Here is a 27005-nt window from a genome sequence, read left to right as displayed (position 1 = left end):
GTATTCCATGTAAACGGGGTAAGGCACATATCAGGCAGACTGTGCAGGCAACTGAAGAAAGATCCAAGAACCACAGAACACCCATTGGACTTAAACAATCTACAAAATTGCCTGTCTATAGGGGACTCAATGAAGTATTAACAAATGAAAGTGTTAAGAAAGACCTCATAGTTTTGGGACTGTGTCCTGAAGGAGGCTATTGTAATTTGAGTTGCCAACAGGCTCATCAATACAACAGCTACATCCTAAGCAAAGCTTAGTCTGTGCAATATTGGAGGAAGAAAGCCTGCCAAGATAGCTCAAATACGGGCATGACATGGGGCTCCATAAACCAGGTGTATAGCATATTCCATGTAGTTGTGGTAAGGCATACAATGAGCAGACTGTGCGGGCAACCAAAGAAAGATGCAAGGAACACAGAAGACACACTGAACTTAAGGAACTAACAAAATCTGTAATTGCAGAACATTACATGGCTGCAATGGGTCCAATGTAGCATGAAGAAACAGTGGTATTAAGACACACACTGAACTTCAGCAACCTACAAAATTACATGGCTACAGGAGACTCAATGAACTATGAAGAAATAGAGGTATTAAGACAGACCCCACAGTTTTGGGACTGCATTCTACATAAATGCAGTAAGGTGTACATCTGTCAGACTGTGCAGACAATTAAAGAAAGATACAAGAAACACAGAAGACACTTAAGGAACTTACAAAATCTGTGGTTGCAGTACATTGCATGGATGCAGGAGACCCAATGAGGCATTAAGAAATGAAAGGAGGCTATTGAAATTTGAGTGGCCAACAGGTTGACCAACAGACATTCACTACACCCTAAGCAAAGCTTGGGACCCAGCACAGAGGCAACTAAAACCAAGGCATTAGCCAAGGGTCTGTTCTGTGCCTGACAGGAGCTACAAAAGTACTGAGAAACCAAGGTTCATGCCCAGCCTTCAGTGATGCCATCACCATACCACTCCACCTGACACATTGTGGGGGCAGGTAATGGGAGAAAGGGTGGGGAGACATCACAGTATAAAAGAGGTGGGATGTAGTGAAGACACTCTTTCTACTGGTATCACCTGATTATGATGGCAAGATACACTGCTGAAATATGATGTTATGAAGATGACTGCACTTGCCTGGATGCCTCAGAACAGCACAAACAGTCAATTTGCCAGGAAAGCTTACGATCACACATCAGACTCCTCTATGGGGAGGAGACATATCAGAGACTTAAGAAGCTGAATAAGATTCTTGACAGTAATGAGCTTCTACTCAGCTCTCTAGCCTTCCTGGTGAGGTGCCGTGACCACTGTATAATAACAATGTTCACGAAGAAATCATATAAAAACTGTGGCCACCCATCAGATCACAAGAAGAAGTAGTCTGGTCCTAGTAATTGAAAGGATCTAATACACACATTGGTGACTGGACACACCATCTAAGGAATTACTCACACTCCACTTAGAGATGACTTGTTTTTTCTCACCTAGTTCTTGGAACGGATTGATGCTGTCTCTTGGAATCATGTGGACTGATCCTGAAGCAGTATTACTGCCAAACAAGTCTCTAGGTTCAAATGGCTAGCAGTAAGAGAGCAACAACTGCAAGAAGAGCAATGACGAACCGTAATCAACTTCATGGGGAAAGAGATTGATCATGTGGGAAATCAGTTGTGGAAAAGGGACTCAACTTTGCACCAACACTGACTGCTGTACCTGTTGCAGATTTCCATCAGTGGTATATAACAAGTAATTTCCTCACCCATCACTGAAGATGTGGAAGAAAAACACCAGGAAATGTGCCATCCACTCACTAGAGCCTTTCCACCAGGTATGAACAACATGAAAGCAGAAAGAGCTGCCATTTGAGAAATACAGAATGACCTGAAATAGTTATTCTGCCTGAAGACAAAGGAAATGCAAGAGTACAATCACAAAATGTACAATCTACTTGATGATCCAGCACACAGAAAAGTGAAGGGAGATCTAATCAGCAGAATGAAGAACACGACCATTGAGCTTCTATGCCAGACCCTGTTGAAGGAAATCGTGAATGTCTTTGGGAAGCGCAAAAAGGATGGCACTATGGGACACAGTGTAGATGGGAAAGTCACCCACACTGATGTGTATCTCCATGCTGCAATCTGCCATCATACTTCACAGCATAGGGGAGTACTGCATACTCTTCAACCATCTTAAACATGTATTCAAGAAGAGTGGCTATCGCAGGAGATGTATGCACCTTGTCTTCAGGCAGAAGGTACAGTCCCAGCAAATAGAACATGAGGAGGGGGATAAGACAATGGTGTATCTGCTGTACGCCAGAAAATATCCAATAACATCAGCAGAATCCTGGTTTGATGTAACATTAAATGCATTTTCCATTCACCTCTACAAATGTGTGCACTATTAAGGCATGGTGGACTATTATTTTGGGCTCTGTGAACCAGGTGTACAGTGTATTCCATGTAAATGTGGTGAGGCATACATCGGTCAGGCTGTGTGGACAGTCAAAGAAAGAGGCAATGAACACATAAGACACGCTGAACTTAAGAAACCTACAAAATCTGTGGTTGTAGAACATTGCATTATTACAGGGGCTCAAAGAGGCATGAAACTGAGGTGTTAAGACAGACCTTGCAATTCTGTGACTATCTTCTGAAAGTGGCTATTCAAATTCAAGTGGTGAATTAACAGAGACAGAGGCTACACCCTAAGCAAAGCTTGGGACTCAGTGCTTTAGCTCACTAAAATCAAAGCATCAGCCAAGTGCCACTTACGCACCCTATGGGGGCTACAGAAGCACTGGGGGTTCATGGCTAGCTTTCGGTGATGCTGTCCACCCATCACCCATCACTCCACTCAATGCATTGTGAGACCTTGTAGTGGAGGAAGGAGCGGGGGGGAGATGACATGTAGCAATAGCAAAACACTTGTTTATCATGTATGAGGCATGTACGGAAAGTGAATACCACGTTAGAAAAAATAACTTATAAAAACATTTTTTTTTTCAAATTTACTTTTACAAGGAATATTTCTTAAAATACTTTTCTATATACAAACATCACCTCAGTTCTGAGAGTTCCAGAATCTGTACAGAAAATTGGAATAGAGATCAACATAAACATCATTTCTGCCCTTTTTATTGCTCATGAAAACCACACATTGCATGTTGTACCACTCTACCGTATCTTCCTTCGTCGTCGGCGTTGTCGTTGTTACCGTGAGACACCGTTATATCAAGAGGAAAGGCGCGTCGATCTTAGAGCATGAGATATGATGACCTTAAGCCATTGACAACACACAATGGTCACGGTAGCACCTGATTCCAGAATAGCTGCAGTACTTAGGATCTACAAACTATCCCCTCTTGACCAGGTCCTCAAAACTTAACTCGTAACGAGATCCCTTCAAAACAAATTGTCATAACGATCGTCTATAAAGGCTTCGCACAATGAGAAGAAATGTTACAGTTTATAGAATAATAACAGATACGACCAAACTGTCTTGTCTCTTCTATTTTATTTAACATAGCTTCGTTCACAGTTTCATTTTGCATTCACCACTCATTCACCGAAACCCTTTGATGAACAGTTTTGGTTGCTTGACACCAACAGTTAATGATAATGATACAGCTTTTCTCCTTTTTATAAATTGAAGCCCGCTCTCCGCGATATAATAAAAAAAAAAAAAAAAACGGTCTCAATACCGCGTCCCTCGTGAGATGCAAATAGACTTATCCCAGAATTGACCACCCTGTAGGTGTACTCAGTTCAATGACGACACTTTGCTATCCGCGAATTTGCGTAAATAAATGTCCATTTGTTAGTCTGATTATACACCGTAGCTATTTAAAATTCGCCCCTATGTTTTTCACAACGCACAGTAAGCACTTCTTTACTTGTTTTTTTTTTTTTTTTTTTTTTTTTCTAAGAGTAAACGGGAAAAAAAAGACACCGTATCATCGGCTTAGTCGATATAAAGCAAAACACCTTAATATGCCCAATTTTATCTCTTCTTATAGGATCGGCTATCTTACTCATTAATTTACTACATATTATTTCCAATAACACTAAACAGGTATCGCCGTTATATTTTAATGGTATTCAAAAGCATGTTACTATTATTATGACCGACCAAATCGTAACAAATTGCGCAGCGTGCGTTTTTAACGATAACGTTACGCTATTCAAGTTCCGTTACAGCTATCTTGACTCGTAATGTTACACGGCCCCCCCCAGACTGTGATGTCTTGAAGAGGGTTCCAGACAGAACAGGCTTATTTTTTTGTGTACTGTTTCGGCGAATACACTCACTCTCAGATTCACTCAACAAGTCAGTGCATACATTCTACAATATTTAAGTTGAGTTAATGGGCCTAGACAAAATGCCCATAACTAAATTCCACATTTGTTTATAGATTGTCTTAGAAACACTTTGCACTAATCACTTCATATTCACACCACACTTTTTTTTCTTGGATGAAGCCCTCAGTTCTTCAACCGACTGTGCAAGGCAGGGACCACAGCCGGGTTCGACGATTGGCATCCTAGGCCAAAACCCTTATCAGGCCACTTGTTTAACCAGAGAGGATTTGGTCCTTTTCTTTTCCTCTTAATTCCACTTTTAAATCATCCATCCTCGCTGTTCGGTGAGAGGATAAATCGTATTTCAGCATTGTCATTGTTGCTGATACCAAGAAGGTATCTCATGGAAATCGTCGGTACATTCTTTAATTTTCTTTGTAAGTTAGTATAAGTATGTATTTATCCACTGGTACTTTTATTTAGTCCACTCTGAGTGTAGTCTTGGTATCATTCAGTGTTTCTTGAATCTATATTTTGCTCATTATTGATAATACTTCTTCAGGTCTATGTGAGGGAACAAGCCTTTAATTACATCAGTATCACAATCTTCCAGGAGGTAGCTCCCTTCATGAGATATTTTCATTATTTTGTATGGACCTGTATATAAATATTGCCATTTATTATTCAGTCTTTTCCTGGTTGATGCTTTTGGGTGATTTCTCAATAAAATTTCTTCCCCTACATCATATGTGACTACTTTCTTCACATTTTTATCAAAACGGGTTTTTCTCAATTGTGCTTTATGCTTCAGGTTTTCATAGACCTTCTTCACCATATCTTCTTTCTTGGTAATCTTTTGTTCTATCGCAGGTAATTTCTTCATCCATTCTGGCACAATACTTTCACCAAATACTGTTTGGTTAGGTGAATAACCTGTCGATAAGTGTGGTAAGTCATTATACACTTTCTCAAATTCATAAATCCAATCGATCCATTTATAATGTTGTTTGGGTATGTACGTCCGTAAAAATAGGTTCAACTCTCGGAAGATTCTCTCAACTGGATTTCCACAAGGGTAAAATCTTGAGATGTAAATGTGCTGGATTCCTTATTCTTTCATAGTGTCTCTCCATACTTTGCTTGTATTATAAGCAATGTTGACTGTCAAGATCATTATAGGTTTGCCGAGCTCAGTTATATAGTTGTTGATAAATTTGTGTAACATGGGTCGAACATGGAGATTTTTCAAAGGATATAATTTCACATATTTTGAAACGAGATCATAGAAAGCCAAAACATATTTGAACCATCCACGTGTCAGGGGACATGTGCCACAGACATCACATGACACCAACATTAAAGGTTGTTGTGGGATGATCGGATGTAATTCTATCTTCCGACAATAGTTTATGGGTTTTGCCTTCTGACATATTTTGCACTTCTTAAGAATATTTGTAGCTAGACGTCCTAAATTTGGATGATAGCAGTATTGTGCTATTTTGGCTGTACATTTAGCGGCACCAAAATGACCCCAATTCAAGTGAGTGTACCATACTAGTGATTCTAAATATTAATTTGGAACACAAACTTTCCAAACATCTTCTTCATCCTTCCTTCGATACAATATTCCGGATTTTAATTGATACTGTTCTTGAGAGTGACTTAGCGTTTTGCTTTCAACAGCATGTCTAATGGCTTTCCACAACTTATCATCTTCTTGCAGTTGTGGAAGATTTCGACATAGCTGTGAAATCTGCCTCTCACAATATTGCCTTGATAAATTCATGACTTTAAAGTCAATAGTCTGTTCTTCACACTCGTCGTCATTCTTTCATTTTGGTAGTCTTGAAAGAGCATCGGCTATGATGTCTTTCCCTCTGATGTATTTGAGCGTAATATCATATTCTTGCAGTAGCAAGGCCCACCGGGTTAAACGTGAATGGAACATCCTTCCTGTTAAAATAAAAGATAAAGCTTTGTGGTCACAGAATACAATGATCTTCTTTCCATATACAAAATAGCGAAACTTTCTAAGGGACCAGACCATGGCCAGTACTTCCAATTCAGTAGTACAATACGCACGTTCACAGCTAGAGAGTGTTCTGCTGGCAAACCCAATTATTTTGATGGTACTGATATCTTCTGGATTGTCCATCTGGAAAAGAGTGGCACCCAATCCTGTTTCAGAAGCATCCGCAGCAATACAAAAATCTTGATCAAGTCTCGGATGATGTAACAGTGGAGCATTAGTCAAAGCATTGCGGATGTTATCAAAAGCTTGCGTGCATTCGGAATTCCATTCCCACATGACATTTTTTCTTAACAGCCATAACAAACAGTTTTGGCTTCCTAACTGATTAGGTAAAAATCGTCGAAAAAATGAAACTAAGCTGATAAATGACTTTAATTCCATTCTATTCTTTGGATAAGCACATCTGTTAATTGCATCCATCTTTTTAGGATTTGGTTTTATCCCTTCAGGAGTAATTATATGTCCAAGAAATTTCAATTGGTTATGAGCAAACTTGGATTTGCTCAAATTCACAGTAACTCCGTATTCCAAAAATTTCGCAAAAACTCTTCTTAATAAGTCCAAATGTTCCTCCCAAGTTTCAGAAGCAATTAGTAAATCATCCACATATAAAGTAACTTCATTCAAAAGGTCTCTGCCCAGTATGGTATCTAATGTCGATATGAAAACACCACCGCTTATTTTCAACCCAAATGGCATGACGGTAAACTGGTAACTTCGGCCCAGAAAAACGAATGCAGTATATTTTCGAGATTCTTTCGATATTCTAGTTTGCCAATATGAACTACGCATATCCAAAGAAGTTAAGAAGCGGGCACCATAAAACTTTTGTACTAACTCTTCTAGGTTCTCCGGTCGCATTTGTACAGGTATAATGATCTTATTGATCTCTCTGGCATCCAACACCAATCTGATGTCACCATTGGGTTTAATTACCGCCACAAGAGGGTTACAATATTCGGAATCTGAGGGCTCAATAATACCCCATTCTAACATTTTATTGATTTCCTTTCTGACTACTTCTTTCTTTGTCCGTGGGATAGAATAGGAAGTACGACAAAAGAGTTTATGTGCATACGTCTTTATATGGTATTCAAAGTCTTTTATTATACCCGGACGTTTACTACAAATCGACTGATATGCTTCCAACAAGTAGTACAATTCGTCCCTTTGGATAACAGATAAATATTCTGATTCTAACACCTTTTCCTGCAATGACATTTTATCCATCATTTCTTCAGAACATTCAATAAGGCAGATATCATACACATTTTCATCATCAATACTGACATATTTTACCATTAGATTCATACACAATTGATTTGGAATTACTTGGTCCTTTCTAAGGGTGGCTGTCAAAACATTACCATTGGAATTAAATATACATTCACCTTTCTCTAAATTAATGATTGCACCGGTCTCACATAAAAAATCCAAACCCCAGATGCATGGTACTGTCATTTTAGGAACAACCAGGAATGTACTTTCTATTTGAGCCCCCTGTATTGTAATGTCGACATGTACCTGTTTCACAACTTTTTGCATTTTTGCACTGAACCCGCCAGACACAGTACATCCTGTGATAGGAAAAGTGGGCATTTTTACCCCTCGGCTTATCTGTTTTAAACAATCCAGTGTCATGACCCTAATAGTCGCTCCAGTATCAATTAATATTTCAACATCACCATTATTTATACTTGTTGGAATTATTGCCTGTAAAATTTGTCTGCATTTATTAGAAACTTCAGGTTTTTCTTCAATTAATTCATTCCTTATATCCTGATCATTATTGTCCCTTAATACTCTCAGTTCAAATTGATGCCTGCCTTCCTTCTCCTTTCCAGTCATCCTAGGAAGGCATTTGGTGACTGGTATTAGTTTAATCTATCTCGTTGAGTCATCGTTGGGGGTTCATGAACTTCCACAATCCGTACAGTATGATCCAAGTTATGGTATTCACCCCGTCGCACATTGGAGGCTCCTTCGTCCATTGGTATAGCTCCTTGTGCTGGATGAGGACTCGAGGCATTTGTTCCATCCTGCCGATGAACATTATGCTTCGAATTATCTTCCCTAGGTCGAATACAATTGGGTTCATCACTTGGGTACCTGTTACTCTTATTAATATCACTACTATGCACATTCGCGTCACCATATCGAGGTTTACCTCTAGCACAGTAAGTATCTCTTCTATATTTATTATAATCATTGTTTTTATTGCAACCATAGGACGAAGATTGTCCACGCTCCTGTGATGCGGGTTTGACCTGGTTTTCGGTATTATTATTATTATCATATGTTAAATTATTATTATAATTATTCGTATTACTATGAGTGTGAGTCGACATTTGATTACTACTCATTTGTCTTGCATCTTCCATAATCATATCTATAGAGTCAATCACCAACAAGAATTGTTCTAAATCGTGGTCAGGAACATTTATTAACTTTTCACATATATTTATGGGCAACCTTCCCTTCAAAACTCTGATCACTTCCTTGTGAGAAATTGGATCCCTCCAATAACGTGTCTTATTTATGTACTTTTCAAAATATTGCCTTAAAGTACTTCTTTTACTGTTAAAATACTCAGGTTGATAAACCTCTTTTTTTAATTTCCCTTGTTAATCGACGACCAGTATCTAGCCAAAAAAAGTTGTTCAAACTCAGCGCAAGTATGGCAACTTTCACTTACTTCGGCGGCCCATAATGCGGCTTCTCCGGTAATTTTGGATACTATAAATTGAAGTCGGTCGTGTTCTGACCAGCTACGTGGAAATATTCTTTTGAAATTATTGATAAAGATTTTCGGATGCAGGTTGTTCTTTTCAGTGGAGAATGTTGGGAATTGTCTACTTTTAAAAATGCTGTTCTCCACCTTTAAAGAAGACAAATATCCTCGCTGACCAAAAGAATCGTCATCTTTACCAATCGAATCATCAACTTCCCAATGCAAATTTTCACCAGAATTGTACTTCGTATTATCACATGTTCGGTTGTTTTTCGACCTATTCTCCGAACGTTCGTCCTCTGTCAACAAATTTTGTGATGACTTTCGTTCTAACTCTGCCAATTTATGATTGGTTTCCTTTTGACATTTAGGTAACTCATCAACTATTTTGTCTTTTATTTTCTGAATTTCGCTAGTGAAGAGCTTAATTAATTCATCATTTCTACTTAGGTGCTCATTGATATTTTCATTTGGCTGGGATCCAATAGTAGCCTTAACCTTGTCTACAATTTCATTTCCTTTTATTTCTATCCATTCAGATAGATCTTCATCAAGTCTTTTAGTTTGATCTACTAAATACTTGTCAATCCCCTTATGAGCATCGGACTCAAACTCGACTATTTGTTTCGAAAGCTCTTCTACCTGTGTGCTAGCATTGAAACAGCTGCTTTCACACTTAACCATCCTATTGGACAGGCCATCATAAATCTTCGAAACTACCTCATATTTCTTTTTTACGTCATGAAGTTTTCCCATTAAATTATTATATTGCCTTTCTAAGGTGTTAGAAAACTCTACATCTAGTTCCCCAAATTTCGCATTTAATTGAGTCTCCCAGCCCGCCTTTAATTTTTTCTTACTATTTTCCAGTTTATAATCAAAGGTGTTCAGTTAGCTTTCCAAAGAATTCATTTTAACTTCTAATGAACCAAATTTGGCCTCAAATTTTTCATTTAACTTTTGATTGTCCTCTTTTAATTGCTTATTATCTTTTTCTAGTGAACCAAGTCTTCCATTCATTACACCCATTTGAGTATTTATTGATACCAGCATATCAAATATTTTTTGATTAATATTTCCATTTTGAGGATCAACTTGCTGATCTACTTCCAAAACCTCAAGATCTTTATGTTCTCCCACGCTGCTTACCTTACTTATCATTGTATTTGAATCTCCTGACGGCTCTAAATCAATAACTGTATTATTATCTGTACATGTCTCCTGTCCCACATTGAGCTCATGGGATGCATCACCCATATCCTCTTCACTTTCCTCTCTCTCTCTACTCATTACTCTACTCAACTGCACATTATCATGTATTCTTTTCGTTCGTTTTGACATGATTATTCACTACCAAGACATAAACTTATTTTCACTATGTATTTATATATATTTATCTACCAAAATCACAAGTCTCAACTTCCTTTTTTTTTATATTTATACTGTTATTTTAATCATACCTGGTAGTATCGCTCACTTTTAGCGATTATTGAAGAATACCTCTCTCACTGAACAGATTCACTGGCTGCTACAATATTTTCCAACTCTAGGGTTCATGAATCCAGATGACACACGACTCGATGCAGCAATCCTCCTCGATCGAGCCACACGTTGTGGCGCCACTTCTACCGTATCTTCCTTTGTCGTAGGCGTTGTCGTTGTTACCGTGAGACACCGTTATACCAAGAGGAAAGGCGCGTCAATCTTAGAACATGAGATATGATGACCTTAAGCCATTGACAACACACAACGGTCACGGTAGCACCTGATTCCAGAATAGCTGCAGTAGTTAGGATCTACGAACTATCCCCTCTTGACCAGGTCCCCAAAACTTAACTCGTAACGAGATACGTTCAAAACAAATTGTCATAACGATCTTCTATAAAGGCTTCATACAATGAAAAGAAATGTTACAGTTTATGGAATAATAACAGATACGACCAAACTGTCTTGTCTCTTCTGTTTTATTTAACATAACTTCGTTCACAGTTTCATTTTGCATTCACCACTCATTCACCGAAACCCTTTGATGAACAGTTTTGGTTGCTTGACACCAACAGTTAATGATAATGATACAGCTTTTCTCCTTTTTATAAATTGAAGCCCGCTCTCCGCGAGTCTCAATACCGCGTCCCTTGTGAGATGCAAATAGACTTATCCCGGAATTGACTGCCCTGTAGGTGTACTTAATTCAATGACCACACTTCGCTATCCGTGATTTCGCGTAACTAAATGTCCATTTGTTAGTCTGATTATACACCGTAGCTATTTAAAATTCGCCCCTATGTTTTTCACAGTGCACAATTAGCACTTCTTTACTTGTTTTTCTTCTAAGAGGAAACGGAAAAAAAAGACACCGTATCATCGGCTTAGTCGATATAAAGCAAAACACCTTAATACGCCCAATTTTATCTCTTCTTATAGGATCGGCTATCTTACTCATTAATTTACTACATATTATTTCCAATAACACTAAACAGGTATCGCCGCTATATTTTAATGGGATTCAAAAGCATGTTACTATTATTATGACCGACCAAATCGTAACAAATTGCGCGGCGTGCATTTTTAACGATAACTTTACGCTATTCAAGTTCTGTTACAGCTATCTTGACTCGTAATGTTACACCACCACACAACGAGACCTTCAGAGATGGTGGTTCATATTGCTGTACATACCAGTACCTCTAATACCCAGTATCACATCCTCTTGCATTGATGCATGCCTGTATTTGTCATGGCATTCTATCCACAAGTTTGTCAAGGCACTGTTGGTCCAGATTGTCCCACTCCTCAACAGCGTTTCGGCGTAGGTCCCTCAGAGTGGCTGGTGGGTCGCATCATCCATAAACAGCCCTATTCAATCAATCCCAGGCACGTTCGATAGGGTTCATGTCTGGAGAACATGATGGCCACTCTAGTTGAATGATGTGATTATCCTGAAGGAAGTCATTCACAAAATGTGCATGATTAGGATGTGAGTTGTCGTCCATGAAGAAGAATGCCTCTCCAATATTCTACCGATATGGTTGCACTATCGGTCGGAGGATGGCATTCACGTATCATACAGCCATTACGGTGCCTTCCATGACCACCAGTGGCATACTTCGGCCCCACATTATGCCACCCCAAAACCTCCACCTTGTTGCACTCACTGGACAGTGTCTCTAAGGTGTTCAGCCTGAACGGGTTGCGACCAAACACGTCTCTGATGATTGTCTGGTTGAAGGCATATGCAACACTCATTGGTGAAGAGTACATGATTCCAGTCCTGAGCGGTCCATTTGGTATGTTGTTGGGCCCATCTGTACCGTGCTGCATGGTGTAGTGGTTGCAAAGATGCACCTTGCCATGGATGTCGGGAGGGAAGTTGCGCATCATGCAGCCTATTGCACACAGTTTGAGTCGTAACACGACGACCTGTGGCTGCACAAAAAGCATTATTCAACATGGTGGCGTTGCTGTCAGGGTTCCTCCAAGCCATAATCCATAGGTAGCGGTCATCCAGTGCAGTAGTAGTCCTCGGGTGGCTTGAGCAAGGCATTTCATCAACAGTTCCTGTCTCTGTATCTCCTCCATGTCCAAACAACATCACTTTGGTTCACTCCAAGACACCTGGACACTTCCGTTGTAGAGAGCCCTTCCTGGTGTGAAGTAACAATGTGGACACAATCAAACTGCGGTATTGACGGTCTAGGCAGGGTTGAACTACAGACAACACGAGCCAGGTACCTCCTTCCTGGTGAAATGACTGGAACTAATCGGCTGTCAGACCCCTCCACCTTTGGGCGGGCTTAGTGACCTCTCTGAACAGTCAAAGGGACTGTGGCTGTGATACATTATCCACAGTCAATGTCTATCTTCAGAAGTTCTGGGAACTGGGGTGATGCAAAACTTGTTTTTTGATGTGTGTAGTTTCCACCATTGTGCACACATTTGTCATAGTGGGAAACCAACTTTTCTATGTCCTCTTCATAGAAAGGTGCCGCCACTAAGACAGCCAATGGTGAACACCATTTTTTGCATTGTTATTTCTGTCAAAGCACCTTTTTCTGAAATCGTGCTTCAAGTTCAAGAACAAGTGGTAGTCAGAAGGCATGTAATTCAAAACATTCAGTTGAGTCACTGTGTTGCTTCATGGCAACACACATCCTCATTTGTGGATGTCATTCAAAACCTTGTTCAACAATTTGTTTGGGAGAATTTCAAGCACCCAACATGCAGCCCTGATCTCACACGAAGATGAACTTTAAGCGTGATTTTGGAGGAAAGTACTTTGACAGTGATGACGATGCAAAATAAAATAGTGTTCAGCAGTGGCTCGCTGCACTGGTGGGTTCTTTCTATGAAGGGGGCTTTGATAAGTTGGTTCCCCAATATGACAAATGGCTGAAAAATGGTGGCAACTTTGTAGAAAAAGAGGTTAAGATATATTCTTTTTTGTACAAATAAATTTCAGTTAAAAAAAATTTTATGAGTTTTTTCCCAGTATAGTACTTACTTTCTGGACATGTCACGTATTACCTGAAGATGGCAAGGTGTTGTTGTTGTGGTCTTCAGTCCTGAGACTGGTTTGATGCAGCTCTCCATGCTACTCTATCCTGTGTAAGCTTCTTCATCTCCCAGTACCTACTGCAACCTACATCCTTCTGAATCTGCTTAGTGTATTCATCTCTTGGTCTCCCCCTACGATTTTTACCCTCCACGCTGCCCTCCAATACTAAATTGGTGATCCCTTGATGCCTCAGAACATGTCCAACCAACCGATCCCTTCTTCTGGTCAAGTTGTGCCACAAACTCCTCTTCTCCCCAATCCTATTGAGTACCTCCTCATTAGTTATGTGATCTACCCATCTAATCTTCAGCATTCTTCTGTAGCACCACATTTCGAAAGCTTCTATTCTCTTCTTGTCCAAACTATTTACCGTCCATGTTTCACTTCCAACAAATTTCTCTTCTTCAGAAACGCTTTCCTTGCCATTGCCAGTCTACATTTTATATCCTCTCTACTTCTACCATCATCAGTTATTTTGCTCCCCAAATAGCAAAACTCCTTTACTACTTTAAGTGTCTCATTTCCTAATCTAATACCCTCAACATCACCCGACTTAATTCGACTACATTCCATTATCCTCGTTTTGCTTTTGTTGATGTTCATCTTATATCCTCCCTTCAAGACACTGTCCATTCCGTTCAACTGCTCTTCCAAGTCCTTTGCTGTCTCTGACAGAATTACGATGTCATCGGCGAACCTCAAGGTTTTTATTTCTTCTCCCTGGATTTTAATACCTAGATGGTACACTGTTGAAATATCATGTTGCGAAGACGAATGCACCCAGCTAAGTCACCTGAGAACAGTACTACCAGGTTTTAGTTCTGCAGAAATAAGTTGTCGTTATAAGCTTGGTAGTTCCATTTAGCCAACTGTATGGGATAAAAATATAACAATTTAACCACCAGTAAATTGTAATAAAGCACCATTCACTGACAAGAAAGGAATCAGCTATGTCCATTTTAAGTTTTTGCCACAAAAAGGGTAATACCAAATGTCATACCATCATTCTTTGCACATACTCAGTTCAGGTGATTAGTTGTCACTTTCCTCAGACTGGAATATGTGCTGTTTTATGCACAACTGTGTATCCTCAACCTTTGTTTTGAGAGTATGTTAATTTTACTATTATGAAAATTTTCCCGTGACTGAACAGAACAAATAACTATCTGTATGTAGTTCACAGCTTGGTGAATATTGTTTGTTACACTACTAATCTAGTGACCTACACATTTATGATGCTGCTACCACGCCCGAACCTAGTGGGGGAGGGTGGCGGAGGGGGGGGGTGGGTGGGGGGGGGGGGGCAAACTGCCAGGTTATCTGCCCTGGACAGCAATTTCAGGGGGCACCAAATTCATTTCTTGAATAAAAAAAACCATGTTCCACAATGCACCTAGCTATCCACCGCTTGAATGTATGCATAGGGCACATGATGTCTCTGCCAGGGAAATCCCTGTCGCATCTAGAAATAAATAACTTGCCCGCAGACAAAAGGGGAGAGGGCTATATGACCTGAACTACATAACCCCAAACAGGTGAATACCAATCACTGTTTGTTTGCATGGTGGATTGGATGTGCGAATGCATTCATTTAATTTTTAGCAAAATTCAGACTATCAGAGTGGAAATAAATGACTAACAAGAATAGCCTACAACGGACCATTTTTTTTTTTTAAGGTAATTAGAAGTTGTGGCTCCTCACAGAAATAAAATTTTAGTACAACAAGAGTTCACAATTTTGAATGATATCATTTGTCATCACATTCACCCCGCTTTTCAATGCCCTTGGTTTACCAAGACGCTATCTTTCTGATACCTTCTGAAAAAAGCCTTTTGGTGGCACAGCAATCCACAATTGCACTGCTTCCTTCACCTGTTGATCAGAGCTGAATCGGTAGCCTTTCAACACATATTCAAGTGGATCACCTCCATCAATCATTTGTTTTAGAAACATCTCACCTTTGTTAGCCTGATGGTCTAGTAGGTGGCGGATTTTCACACAGTTATGCCTATGCTCTTCATCAAGTTGCTTTGGAACCCATTTTGCACAGACTTTGTGAAAGTTGAGCTGGTTATGCATGATTTCATGTATAGAACCATGACTGATCTGCATACGGTTTGCAACATCATCAGTAGTCACGTGTTTGATACTCAATATTGGCATCAGTTGTGTCTGTAGCTGGATGCCCTGCTCTTTCTGCTTCTCTACAATCTTATTGAATTCTCTTTCACATGAAGTTTTTCTTTATGTCTGAAGCAAGGAAATTTAAAGTTTAACATACTGAAATATAAGATCATAATGGCATAATTTGGAAAGCAGTTGATAGTGTTTGGTATAGGCATATTTCTTGTGTTGTCTCTAGTGTTTGGTGTAGGCATTTTTCTTGTGTTGTCTCTTTCTGCTTCCTTCACATTCCTTCCATTATAGATATCTATTTCACTATGTGCAGTACAGTGATTTTCTGCACATATGTATCATGATATGAAAAAAATGCATAAAATTTTTAATCTGCCTACTAGTCCCCAGAAGCAGCATACAAGTAGTTGTATCTGTAAAGACAGCAGGAGATAAATGTGGTGTCACAGCCAGACACCACACGTGCTAGGTGGTAGCTTAAATCGGCCGCGGTCCTGTAGTACATGTCGGACCCGCGTGTCGCCACTGTGTGATCGCAAACCTAGCGCCACCACAAGGCAGGTCTCGAGAGACTGACTCGAACTCAGCCCAGTTGTACGGACGACAGAGCTAGCGACTAGACATACGAAGCCTTTCTCTCTCATTAGCCGAGAGACAGAATAGCCTTCAGCTAAGTTAATGGCTACGAACTAGCAAGGCGCCATTAGCCTTACAGTGATTGTAATTAAAGTCTCCTTTGTGCGATGTACCACAATGATTGATTAAAGATAAGTATTATACCAGCTACGTACTTTTCTTCATAGCATTAATTACGTATCCTGTTCCAGTACTTCACGCCCGTCTGCGTTAGTCTAGCGTGCCTTTTAAGCCACCTCTATCTACAAGGTGTTGGTCCAGCTGCCGACACATCAATAAACAGGCAGCTGTTTAATGTAAGTGAAGCAGCAGTCTTTCTTGCTCACCTTCTTCTCCTCTCCCCACTCCTCAGCACTCAAAAGCAGCAGCTTTTCTACTAATTTTATTTTAAACTTTGCCTAAGGAAGTTTATATGGTGTATAGCACTTTAACAAGTTAATTATTAATGCTGTTTTTAACAGATGATTCTTTTTGCTAGTGTGTACCTCGATTTGTTAATTACAATACTTTCAACAGGGTCTTCCAAGAAATAAAAAAATAAATAAATAAACAAATTCCTTCTTTAGTAAGGAAGGAAAAATACTGAAAAGTACGAAAAGTCCATAATACGCCATAAACAGCATTGAAAATGGATCATGACAGCCATAAATAAAATTTTGAAGTACTTAACAATGGACCAATGGCAGCCACATGCTCAAAGATGAGATGTAATTAAAACAGGATTTTGCACTCAACCATTTTCTGTTACCTGGAATGGAAAACACATCTATTCTAATCTGCAAATCAAGTACTAAATGACAAAGCCCACCTCTTTGCACGTAGCCCCCTTCAAAAAAATAAATGTACCTTGCACTACTTTCTTCCTACCATATAAAATATTCACTGATTTATGGCCTGAAGCATCTAACTACTGCTGTAGGTACAAAAGAAATGAGCAGGACTCTGCAAGTTCCATAGTCGTGTAAATTATGTAACAGCCATTTAATCAAGTTCTGACTTACAATGGTACTTCTACTATTGTACAAATGAAAGCTCACAGACATCAGGATATAGAATTTCGAACATCTTTCTGTTCTTTACTAAAGCTGTAATGGGATTCTCCTCCTCTGTATCAGAACTTTAGATTCCTACAGGCAAAAGGTGACTCTGTGACAAGTACACTACTAACAGTCTAAAAGAAGACTAAAATTGTGGAATTACTGAAACTGGGTAAAGACCTTGATCTTCCAAAAAGGTACAGAACAATTAGACTACTTTCTGTCACATACACACTGTTAAGTTGATCCTCAACAGAATAGCATGTCACTGACTGCTAATCCCAGCAGAATAAGGTGAATTCCACCCCATTTGTGATTGCAATGATGAGGACCTCACCTCACCCATGTACGAGAGTGGTTTGAAAAGTTCACGGAACGTAATAGAAAAAAGTACTTGCATCACTGAAACTTTTTTTATTTATCAATATGATCTACTTGTAGATTAACACACTTGGTCCAAAGATGTTCCAATGCCTTGATCCCATCTCAAAAATGCATTCCTCCAGGCCTGCAAAATAGTTGTCAACTCCAGTTATCAATTCTTCGTTTGAAGTAAATCTTTGTCCACCAAGAAAAATTTTCATTTTTGGGAAGAGATGAAAGAATGACAGAGCCATATCAGGTGAATAAGTCAGATGTGGCAACAATTCACACCTTAGTTTGTGTAATTTTGCCATGGCAATGGCACATGTGTGCGGGCACGCATCAAGAGTTGCAGCACCCATCTTGCAGATAATGTTTTCATTTCTAATCCTTCAGTTAAAATGTGCTACACCCTTTTAATGACATCTGACAAGCATGAGCAATTTCACACACTTTCAATCGGTAATCCTCCATGCCCAATTTGTGCACTTACGCAATGATTTCTGGAGTAGTGACACATCTCGGTCGACCACTGCGTGGATCATCATCTAAGCTCTCCTGACCAAATTTAAATTCATTGTCCACTTGGCAACAGTTGAACATGGATGGGCAGAATCCCCCAGTATATTCTGGAAATTGGCATGAATGTCCTTTGCTTTCATATCTTTCTTTACGAAATACTTAATCACTGCTCGAATCTCAATTTTTTTCCATCTATGCAAATCATTATGTGGGAACAACAGCAGAGCCACACCACCACTCTTCCAAGAGCACTGCCGTGGCATGTGTTTACAGACAACAGTCCAATGAACATCATGTGAACAACTCTTTGCGCTAGCACTGACCTCTTGTGGTGATTTCAAGAACTTTTCAAACCACCCTCGTACTTGGAAACTGCCTTTGAGAAAAAAGAAAAAAGATTGTTGCTGTCTTCCTCGACCTGTTCACACCATATGACACAAACTGAACAGAGACACTTCTACAGAAATTCTATACTTAAAAATCAACTCCTTATTGAATAATATGCTGATTAACTACCTGTTTCAAGTTTACTCCAAACATATGAAGAGTAAATTCCACAAACCAAAATTAGCCTGCCTACCAGAAACTGTGTATCACAAATTATGCATATCTGTATAATCTATATGGTGGTTCAATGTCTGTCAGAGACAGATGAAAATGCTGACAGAAGACATGTGTACTGAGGAGACAGATATTGCAGCACTCATTCTGAGCAACAAATAAGCAGCTACTGTCCACTGATAATATTCTGAGGCAGTGTGTTACAACATGACAGGAATTCAAAGTATTAGGGATCACTTTGGATAGGCCATTCACCTACCAACACCACCTTTGGAAAACAGTTGCAAAAGTGAAAAGGCCATTTGATTGTATATAGTATGCTTCTGCATATGCTACTTCAGTGGCTCCCAGTGCTAAGCCCAACATCACTCTACCTCATGTAAAAACAGAGCAAATAGTCAGTCATGACCAAGAATATACAAAAACTAGTTTGTCTCCTAGCACAATATCATTCAGCAACGTTCTGTAACCTGACTGAAGTCTTGTCAACCAGCCTGGAGAACTGCCATGAGCCTGTTACCAGAAATGTCATCTTGTGGCTGCCTGGAAATTGGAGTTTTCACCACAGCAAGGCTTCCTACAAGTTGGAAACCAAATGTCAACTCCCATGCATCACCTGGTGCAAACTGAACTAAATCAGATGTGGGACAGCCCCAAGCTGTGACTGCAGAAGGTGATGCAGAGATGCACATCTTGTTCAGAGCTGACTATTCTGTAGTTTTGCCAGATCCCTGGAAGAACTACATCATGCTGATTATAAAGAAACTGAGTTGTTGGGATATGTGGACAGTGGCCTTTGGTTTTTCCTAGTGTTTATTTAACTGGTTGTTCATTATTTATTTGTTTGTAATTGTTAATATACTTCTAATAGTTTAAGAGCATCAAATGCTAAATAAATTCACTTTCAGTATTCCACAGCCTGCACTTTGAGGAAAAGCATACTTTTTTCCATACTAGTTTCTTAACACGTACTACACTTTAGAACTAAGATAACTGACTGTAACTGAAACAAATATAATCTACTTTAAAACTTTTTTTTAAAAAAAAGTTATACAGACTATTGTATGAGAGATTACAAACATCCTTAGGGTGCACATTTAGAAATATTATTTATTCATACAATGTATATGCTCAGTTTCAGAACAATCATTCCATCATCAGATGTATCTGTGATATCAATCACATCTGCACTGAACCAAAGAAATATACCCATATATGGCTATCAGCTGACCATTTCCTGCCATACCACTTTACCATGTAATTCAAATCACAAAGATATTTGAAAACTTCCTTACAGATACAAAACCTACACAGATGTTCAGTTTGGATTTTTTTAAAAGTTTTTGCGTGATCTTATGTGGTTTTACCTGCATGGTAAAATGGTATGACTGGATATCAGTTGTTAGTGGCTATCCATGGATGAATTTAACTGAATCTATATAATTGTGATTGCTTTCCCAGATACAACTGATGATGAAATGGGTATTCCAATCTTGACCCTGTATGTTGAATTAAAAATCAACATTGATAAAGTGCTGCCTGAAGAGGACTGTAATCTTTCACATAATGAAACACTGTCGCCTGCGTGCCTCAGAGATGCCATTGTCAGCAACAAAGCAGAGATTAAAAAATAGTGCATTGGAACTGAGTAAGTCTCTTGTAGAAATAAGATTCAACATGGCTGAATGGCAATTTATGGTCATCACAAATGCACATATGTCAGCATGCAAATATTAAATATGTATATATAGCTACTATCAGTAGGAAGGCACTGATCAAATTTGTTAATATTTATTTACATCTAAAAGTTATTTATGTTAATAGGAAATACTAAATCACAAGTAGCAGTCAAAAATGGGTCTATCTACTCAAAAAACTGGAGTGAAACAAAAAAACAGGTCTTGCCTGCTGTTTTTGTTAGAAGCTGCTGGACAGATCCGGTTGTGGATGATACTGTCTTGTGCTGTGGAGGCTGGGCCTTAGGAATCGTTGGTACTGACGTTTTTTGCTCTGTGAGCTGTGCGGATGAACCTTGTTGTGAGAAAAAAGAAGTACTCGTACGCATTTCTGATTTCTGCTCATAGCTTGACTCGATATGTGTTTTTTCAGTTATTTGAGATGAAAATGAAGCACCCTCTGTTTTTGTTTCAATGCCCTGTTGTAGTGGCACATCAAATGTTCGTGATTTCACATTTGCAACATTTGCAATGTAATAACAACTTGGGTGTGGCTTTGATTCTTGCTTCTGTTGTAAAATTCCTGCCACTTGTGATTCTGGCTGAACCTGTTTATACTTAAATGGTGGCCTTGTATTCTGCTCAAATGATTCTATAAGAGTTCTAACAGGCTGTTTTGACTCATACAACACACCACTCTCTGTCTCTGCAGTATCTAATTGCTTATGGATATTTGTGTACTCAATAATATTTTCTTTTGCGGTCTCTTTTGCCGATGATGACTGTCTGAACTGCAATGGTGGAAATGTAGCTGCGTCTCTTATACCTTGTTCAATAAATTCGGTAGATTTTGCACTTGTCATTTCCTCAGCCACTTTACTTGAAGAAACTTTCTCACCCTTGATTATTTCACTTAAAGATTGTTTTAGAGATGATGTGTCTTCAGATACAGCTGTAGTAATAAAACTATTCTCCTCTTTCTTCACTTGTTTCTCAGTTTTCTTACTTATGTTGTGAACTGAAGAAACAGTTTCTGTTACTTGTTCCTTGTTCATTGAAGTGGCATAAGATGATGAGGCACTGAAAGTACTACCAGTAGGTATCATACTAGACTCCATGCCTAAGATGTTAGTTGCAGCAGCATCAGTAGTAGCGGTAGTGGTGGACTGACCTGATGACAAGTTATATTCCTTAAGACTTGCACAGTGTTATTTTGTTTCAGATTTTTCAAAATTAGTGTGTTACACATTACATATAGTAGAAATTAAAGTATATTACATCTGTTTTTTTAAAACGAGAGTATGAGAAGGAACATGAACATTGATTTCAGTTCCTGAGAAAAATGTAGACTTACATAATCATTGTTCCACATGTCTTTAATTTTGATTGGCACAGGTAAAAAAGAAAAAAAATTGAAAATTTTCAAATGCTTTGTTGCAGTTATTTGTCCTTCAAAAAGAACAATTTCTTATGTTAGTAATGTCACTTTTTGTGAATATTGTAGCAACTGAAGTATTTCTTTTTGCATAAAAACTGTAATTATCATGGAGTGGCACATAAGTATGAATCAAAGGTAACAGACATAGGAAAATGAAAAAGAAAACAGTAGTGACAGGAAGAAAGAAAGATTACGTTCATCTATAATACCTCCTTATCTCTTGAGATGTAGAAGAATAAAATAAAATTTTTCTTGCAAATGATTACACAGTTCTTCTTAATGAGTAACATTTAGTTAATATTTCTTTCCAACTTTCCATATGTGAAACATCTACAGCAATGGTGCTGTAAAATTATGAGGCAATATTCTTTCAAAAAAAAAAAAAAAAAAAAAAAAAAAAAAAAAAATGGCATTTCAAATTGTACAGCACTTAATTAAGAAAACTTAGTGTGTTAGTAATAATTTTCTATAAATATTCTTGCATCAACTTTAGTAATAATTTACTGGGATTTTCTTGTCATCACTATGAATTGTTGGCACTAAGTATTTTAAAACATCTGAAATTATCACTCACCTCTCACATGGAATATATCTATGCAAAAATAATAATTAAATCTATATTATAGCCATAATTCTGGCTAAGGAGTGATGAATTGAAAGAGAGTATCCTTAAATTATAAAGCAATTTATTTACGGAAAAATGCAGGCAATGATAGCAATGTTTTATGACATTTACATTATATTGATACAAAGGGGATATAAAATACTTATTAATTTTAGCAATTAACCAGCTTGTTATTTTACTGTTTTCAAAATTGTGCTAGACAGATCTGTGTGCAGAAAATAAGGTATTATCATGTGTCAAAATCACACTGTTAATTCACAAATCAATTTCTAGACACACTTCACATCACTACCAAGTTCCAATATTGATATTTCCTACACATGCATACATCAAACTTTAAATATCTGGTGAAGTTTATTGCAAATCATGCAGGACACCACCTTCTGTAAAATTTTTCACATTGTCTTAGATTGTGGCTACAATATGCACTGGGTAAAGGCCAGGGTCTTGGTATGACCTAGGTGATAAATAAAAAAATGCATGTTCCAATTGCACTATGTGTACTAAATAATAACATCACATGAATCCACACAACACTATCTCACGGAATAAATAAAAATCTCATATTAAGCATGAATAAAAGTTAGTTAACAGGCTGGTGTGAACACCAATGCATTTTATTATAGTGGTATTCATTGCGTTCTTCTCACCAAAGAACTGGTTCTCCCAGAAAAAGGGTTACTATGGGATGCTTAACAAAGTGTGATTCTTTTGTTTACTTTTATACAGTTGACAACTTAATGTTGCCATAGCTGGAAATCACATTAAACAGTGTTAGTATAAGTTGGAAGTTAAACTGTCAAAACTTCAGGCTACAGATTGAAATCTTATCAACTAATATGCTGAGCCACATAATGTGTCTTTCTAAAGATATTGACTTGTGTGCTGTCAGTAATGTTGTCATGACTGCAGGTTACTTCCACTGAAGAACGGTAGCCAACATTTAGCTATTCACACTGTGGTCTTACATTTTTTCCCCAGAATTCTGTGTAACTGTCTTATACATAGTGTGGATGCTTTCTCTCATGAAGCATGTTCTAACAGATATAAGGAATGAGAGAAATCATTGTAAACCACCATAACTCCAAAGGATCAGGAATGCACAGCACAACATAAACCATGAAGCATAAAATAACAGCTGCAACCTCTCTCACAGATTTACATTTCAACACCTTATGTTCAAAAATAAGCTGCTTTCTTCGCTATGTTGATGAATATGGGAAGAGGACGAAACACTAATGACACAGTTGTGAACCCTGACCAAAGTTATAATAAGGGTCAGAAGGTTCTTTATACTTATTATATATCTAGATTTAGCTGTTTTAACTGCTTGTGACTATGATTTCTTATCAATATTTCATGAGTGACAAAGTATAAATTTTAACACTTCTATTCTTTCCTCACATATAAAACATGCTCTGTTAAACACTCCTTTCAGCAATAATAAAATGGATAATGCTGTGCAATTACTGACACAATATTCTGAGGAGCTGTCAGTGACATTAAATGTAAAACCTGTCAACTTCAAAAATTAACCATTGCAGTGTCCATAAAGAATGGTAGATAATACTCATTTGCTCGTGATTAAGAACTTGTGCTATTGTCTTCATTGTTTTGATTGATTTTCTTAATTTTTGACATCAAAGATCAAGGTGATCCTCCCACAATAGATGCCAGCCTAACAAAATACCAAGGAAAGCAGTGTAATCCTGCTTGCATCGACTAACATCTAGGTGTAACACTGTAAAGCAATACAGCATCGATTAAAAATCTAGGTGTAACACTGTAAAGCAATACAAAATGGGATGAGTGTATAAGGTCAGTTGTAGAGAAAATGAATGGTCGACTTCAGTTTATTGTGGGAATTTTAGGAAACTGTTGTTCATCTATAAAAGAGATCACATAGAATCCTATTGTGATTCATTCTTCAGTACTGCTTGTGTGTTTGAGACCCAACAAGATCAGATTAAAGGAAAATGTCAAAGACATTCAGAGGTGTGCTGCTACATTTATTACTGGTAGTTTCAGTCAACATGCAAGTATTGCGGAGATGCACCATCAACTCAAATTGGAATCCATGGAGGGAAGACAACATTCTTTACATGAAACACTAAAGTTTAGAGAACTGGCTTATGCGACTGAAGGCAGTCTGATTCCATTGCCACCATCTTACATCTTGTGTAAGGACCACAAATGTAAGATAAGAGAAGTTAGGGCTCATACCAAGGCATATAGACGGGTAGTTTTCTCTTGCTCCACTTGTCAGTGGGCAGAAAAGGGAATTGACTAGCAATGGTAATAGGTACCCTCCAACATGCTCTGTGTAGTGGTTTGCAGAGTATGTATGTATGATGTGGAAAAAAAGGTGTAGTATACAGATACATGTTAGACAGAGAACCTATTTTGGTTAACAGTTGGCTCAACATCCTTAAATTGTTAGAAATGATGGTTCTGTTTTATGAGGTGGTTCTTGAGTGTATCTTACAAAAGCCCATCAAAAATATTCTAGAAACAATTTTCTAATTGAAATATTTCGCTAACTAACATATTATTAAGATAAATTATGTATTGTTGGAATCAGAAAAATTAGAGCTACGATATGATGAGACTGCATCTTTGAAAACATTGCCTGATAAGATCCTAACATTGTATACACATACAGTCTTGAATAAAGATAGTTTTTGAACTACATAGTTTTCACAAAAGATAAGATATTCTTTAGAAAGATGGGAATAAGGATTTTCAGATATGTTATGACAATCGTAGAACAGACAACTTTTAGCGGGATTGAATTTTCATGTTCCTACATGAAAATTTTTGTATATATCTTTGAATTAGATGTTTCTATATCAACTGTTTATACATTGTTACTTGGCGCTTATGCCCTATGCTTTAGATCATAAAGCTTTGAAAACAGTTGTGATAAAAACGTAATGGGAAATTTTGTTTTTCTTAAAGTATTTTTATTTATTCATTAACATCAACTGTGTGCCCTTCAAAGTTATCTTCCTCAGATATAATACACTTGTGTCAGCCCTTTTTCCAACATTTGAAGCACTTCTGGAACTTGCTTTTCATTATTGTGTTCAGCTCCTACAGCGATCCTGTTTTTCTCTCATCAGTAGTAACAAAATGATATTCTTTCATGGCTCTCTTCAGCCTCAGGAATGGAAAGAAGTCACAGGAGGCAATGTTTGTTAGATATTCACAGAGGCAACATAAAGTTTCGCTTTTTGCCAAAAAACCATAAACAAGCTTTGAAGTGTGAACGGGAGCATTATTGTGGTGCAATTTCCATGAGTGGTTTTGCCACAATTCTGATTGTTTTCTTTCAATTGCTTCATGCAAATGCCATATAACTTCCAGTTAGTATTCTTCTTAACCATATGGCAGGAACTCATGATGCACTCTACCATTGTAATCAAAGTAAACAGTCAGAAGAACCTTCACATGCGATTGAACTTGTTGAATTTTTTTAGTCTTGGCTCTTCACGCAGTTTCCACTGGGACAACTGGGCCTTGGTTTTGATGTCATACCCATATACCCATTTGTTCTGCGTTGTTGTTGAATTCATACAGCAATTTCCTAGCAATGTCTGACTGATGTCTTTATTGGTCAAAATTCAACAATGTCGGAACAACCTTCGCTGCTACTCATTTCATGCTCAAAGCATACAAAAACATTGCTTTCCATGAGACAAAGGATATGCCAGCATCATCAGCAACCTCTGTGATGGTGATTTTTCCAGAACCATTTTCTTTACTTCTTCCAAATTGTTGTCAGTAGTTGATGTGCTAGGGCAATGAGGGAAGTTGTGGTCTCCAATGTCTTCTTGACTCTCTTTGGAATGTTTATACCACTCATAAACTCTTGTCTTACTTATAGTAGACTCACTAAAGCCATAGTCAATATTTTGAATGTGGTGCTGCACTTTATTCCATTTTTTAAGCAAAATTTAATGCAAATTTTTTGAGCCATCTTTTCTGTAAGTAAAAATTCACCAAGCACTAAAAAATACAAATAACCTTTTCAACTATCAACAATAAAGTAAATATTCAAAACATCTGAAAATACAAATATATCAGGAACATGTGTACCAATGAGATAAGAAAAAAAAGTTTTGAAAATCAGAAGTATAAAGCCTGCAAAATTAAAAAAAATCCCTGTTACTTTTTGATCATGCATCATATGTATTACATATCTAAGAGAGATCAGAAAAGAAATAAATTGGATTTATGTGAAAGTGGTTTCTAGCTCGTGCAGCTATTCCACACAGTAACCTTTGCAGTGAAACCTTTTCTGAGGGGCTCCCATAAATTAGTAAGGTTAATGCAAGGATAATTTCTCTGAAAAGGAGACAGCCAATTTCCTTCC

The 27005-nt window shown here is 38.0% G+C and overlaps 1 protein-coding gene across 15 annotated transcripts in view; it reads right to left on the bottom strand.

The window, feature by feature from the left end:
• Nucleotides 1-27005, bottom strand: part of LOC126247140 (synaptopodin-2) — a 420967-nt gene that overhangs the window by 4167 nt on the left and 389795 nt on the right. For 14 of the 15 annotated variants that reach the window (XM_049948459.1, XM_049948460.1, XM_049948464.1 and 11 more), the window contains one exon: nt 20797-21738. The exons of the other annotated variant lie outside the window; for it this stretch is intronic. In XM_049948459.1, coding sequence (XP_049804416.1) covers nt 20797-21738 — 942 coding nt within the window. The remainder of the gene's footprint in view (nt 1-20796; nt 21739-27005) is intronic. 15 annotated transcript variants of the gene reach the window in all.

This window comes from Schistocerca nitens, chromosome 1 (assembly GCF_023898315.1).
Source record: "Schistocerca nitens isolate TAMUIC-IGC-003100 chromosome 1, iqSchNite1.1, whole genome shotgun sequence".
Classification (NCBI taxonomy): Eukaryota; Metazoa; Arthropoda; class Insecta; order Orthoptera; family Acrididae; genus Schistocerca; species Schistocerca nitens.
This window is presented reverse-complemented; position numbering and strand designations above follow the sequence as displayed.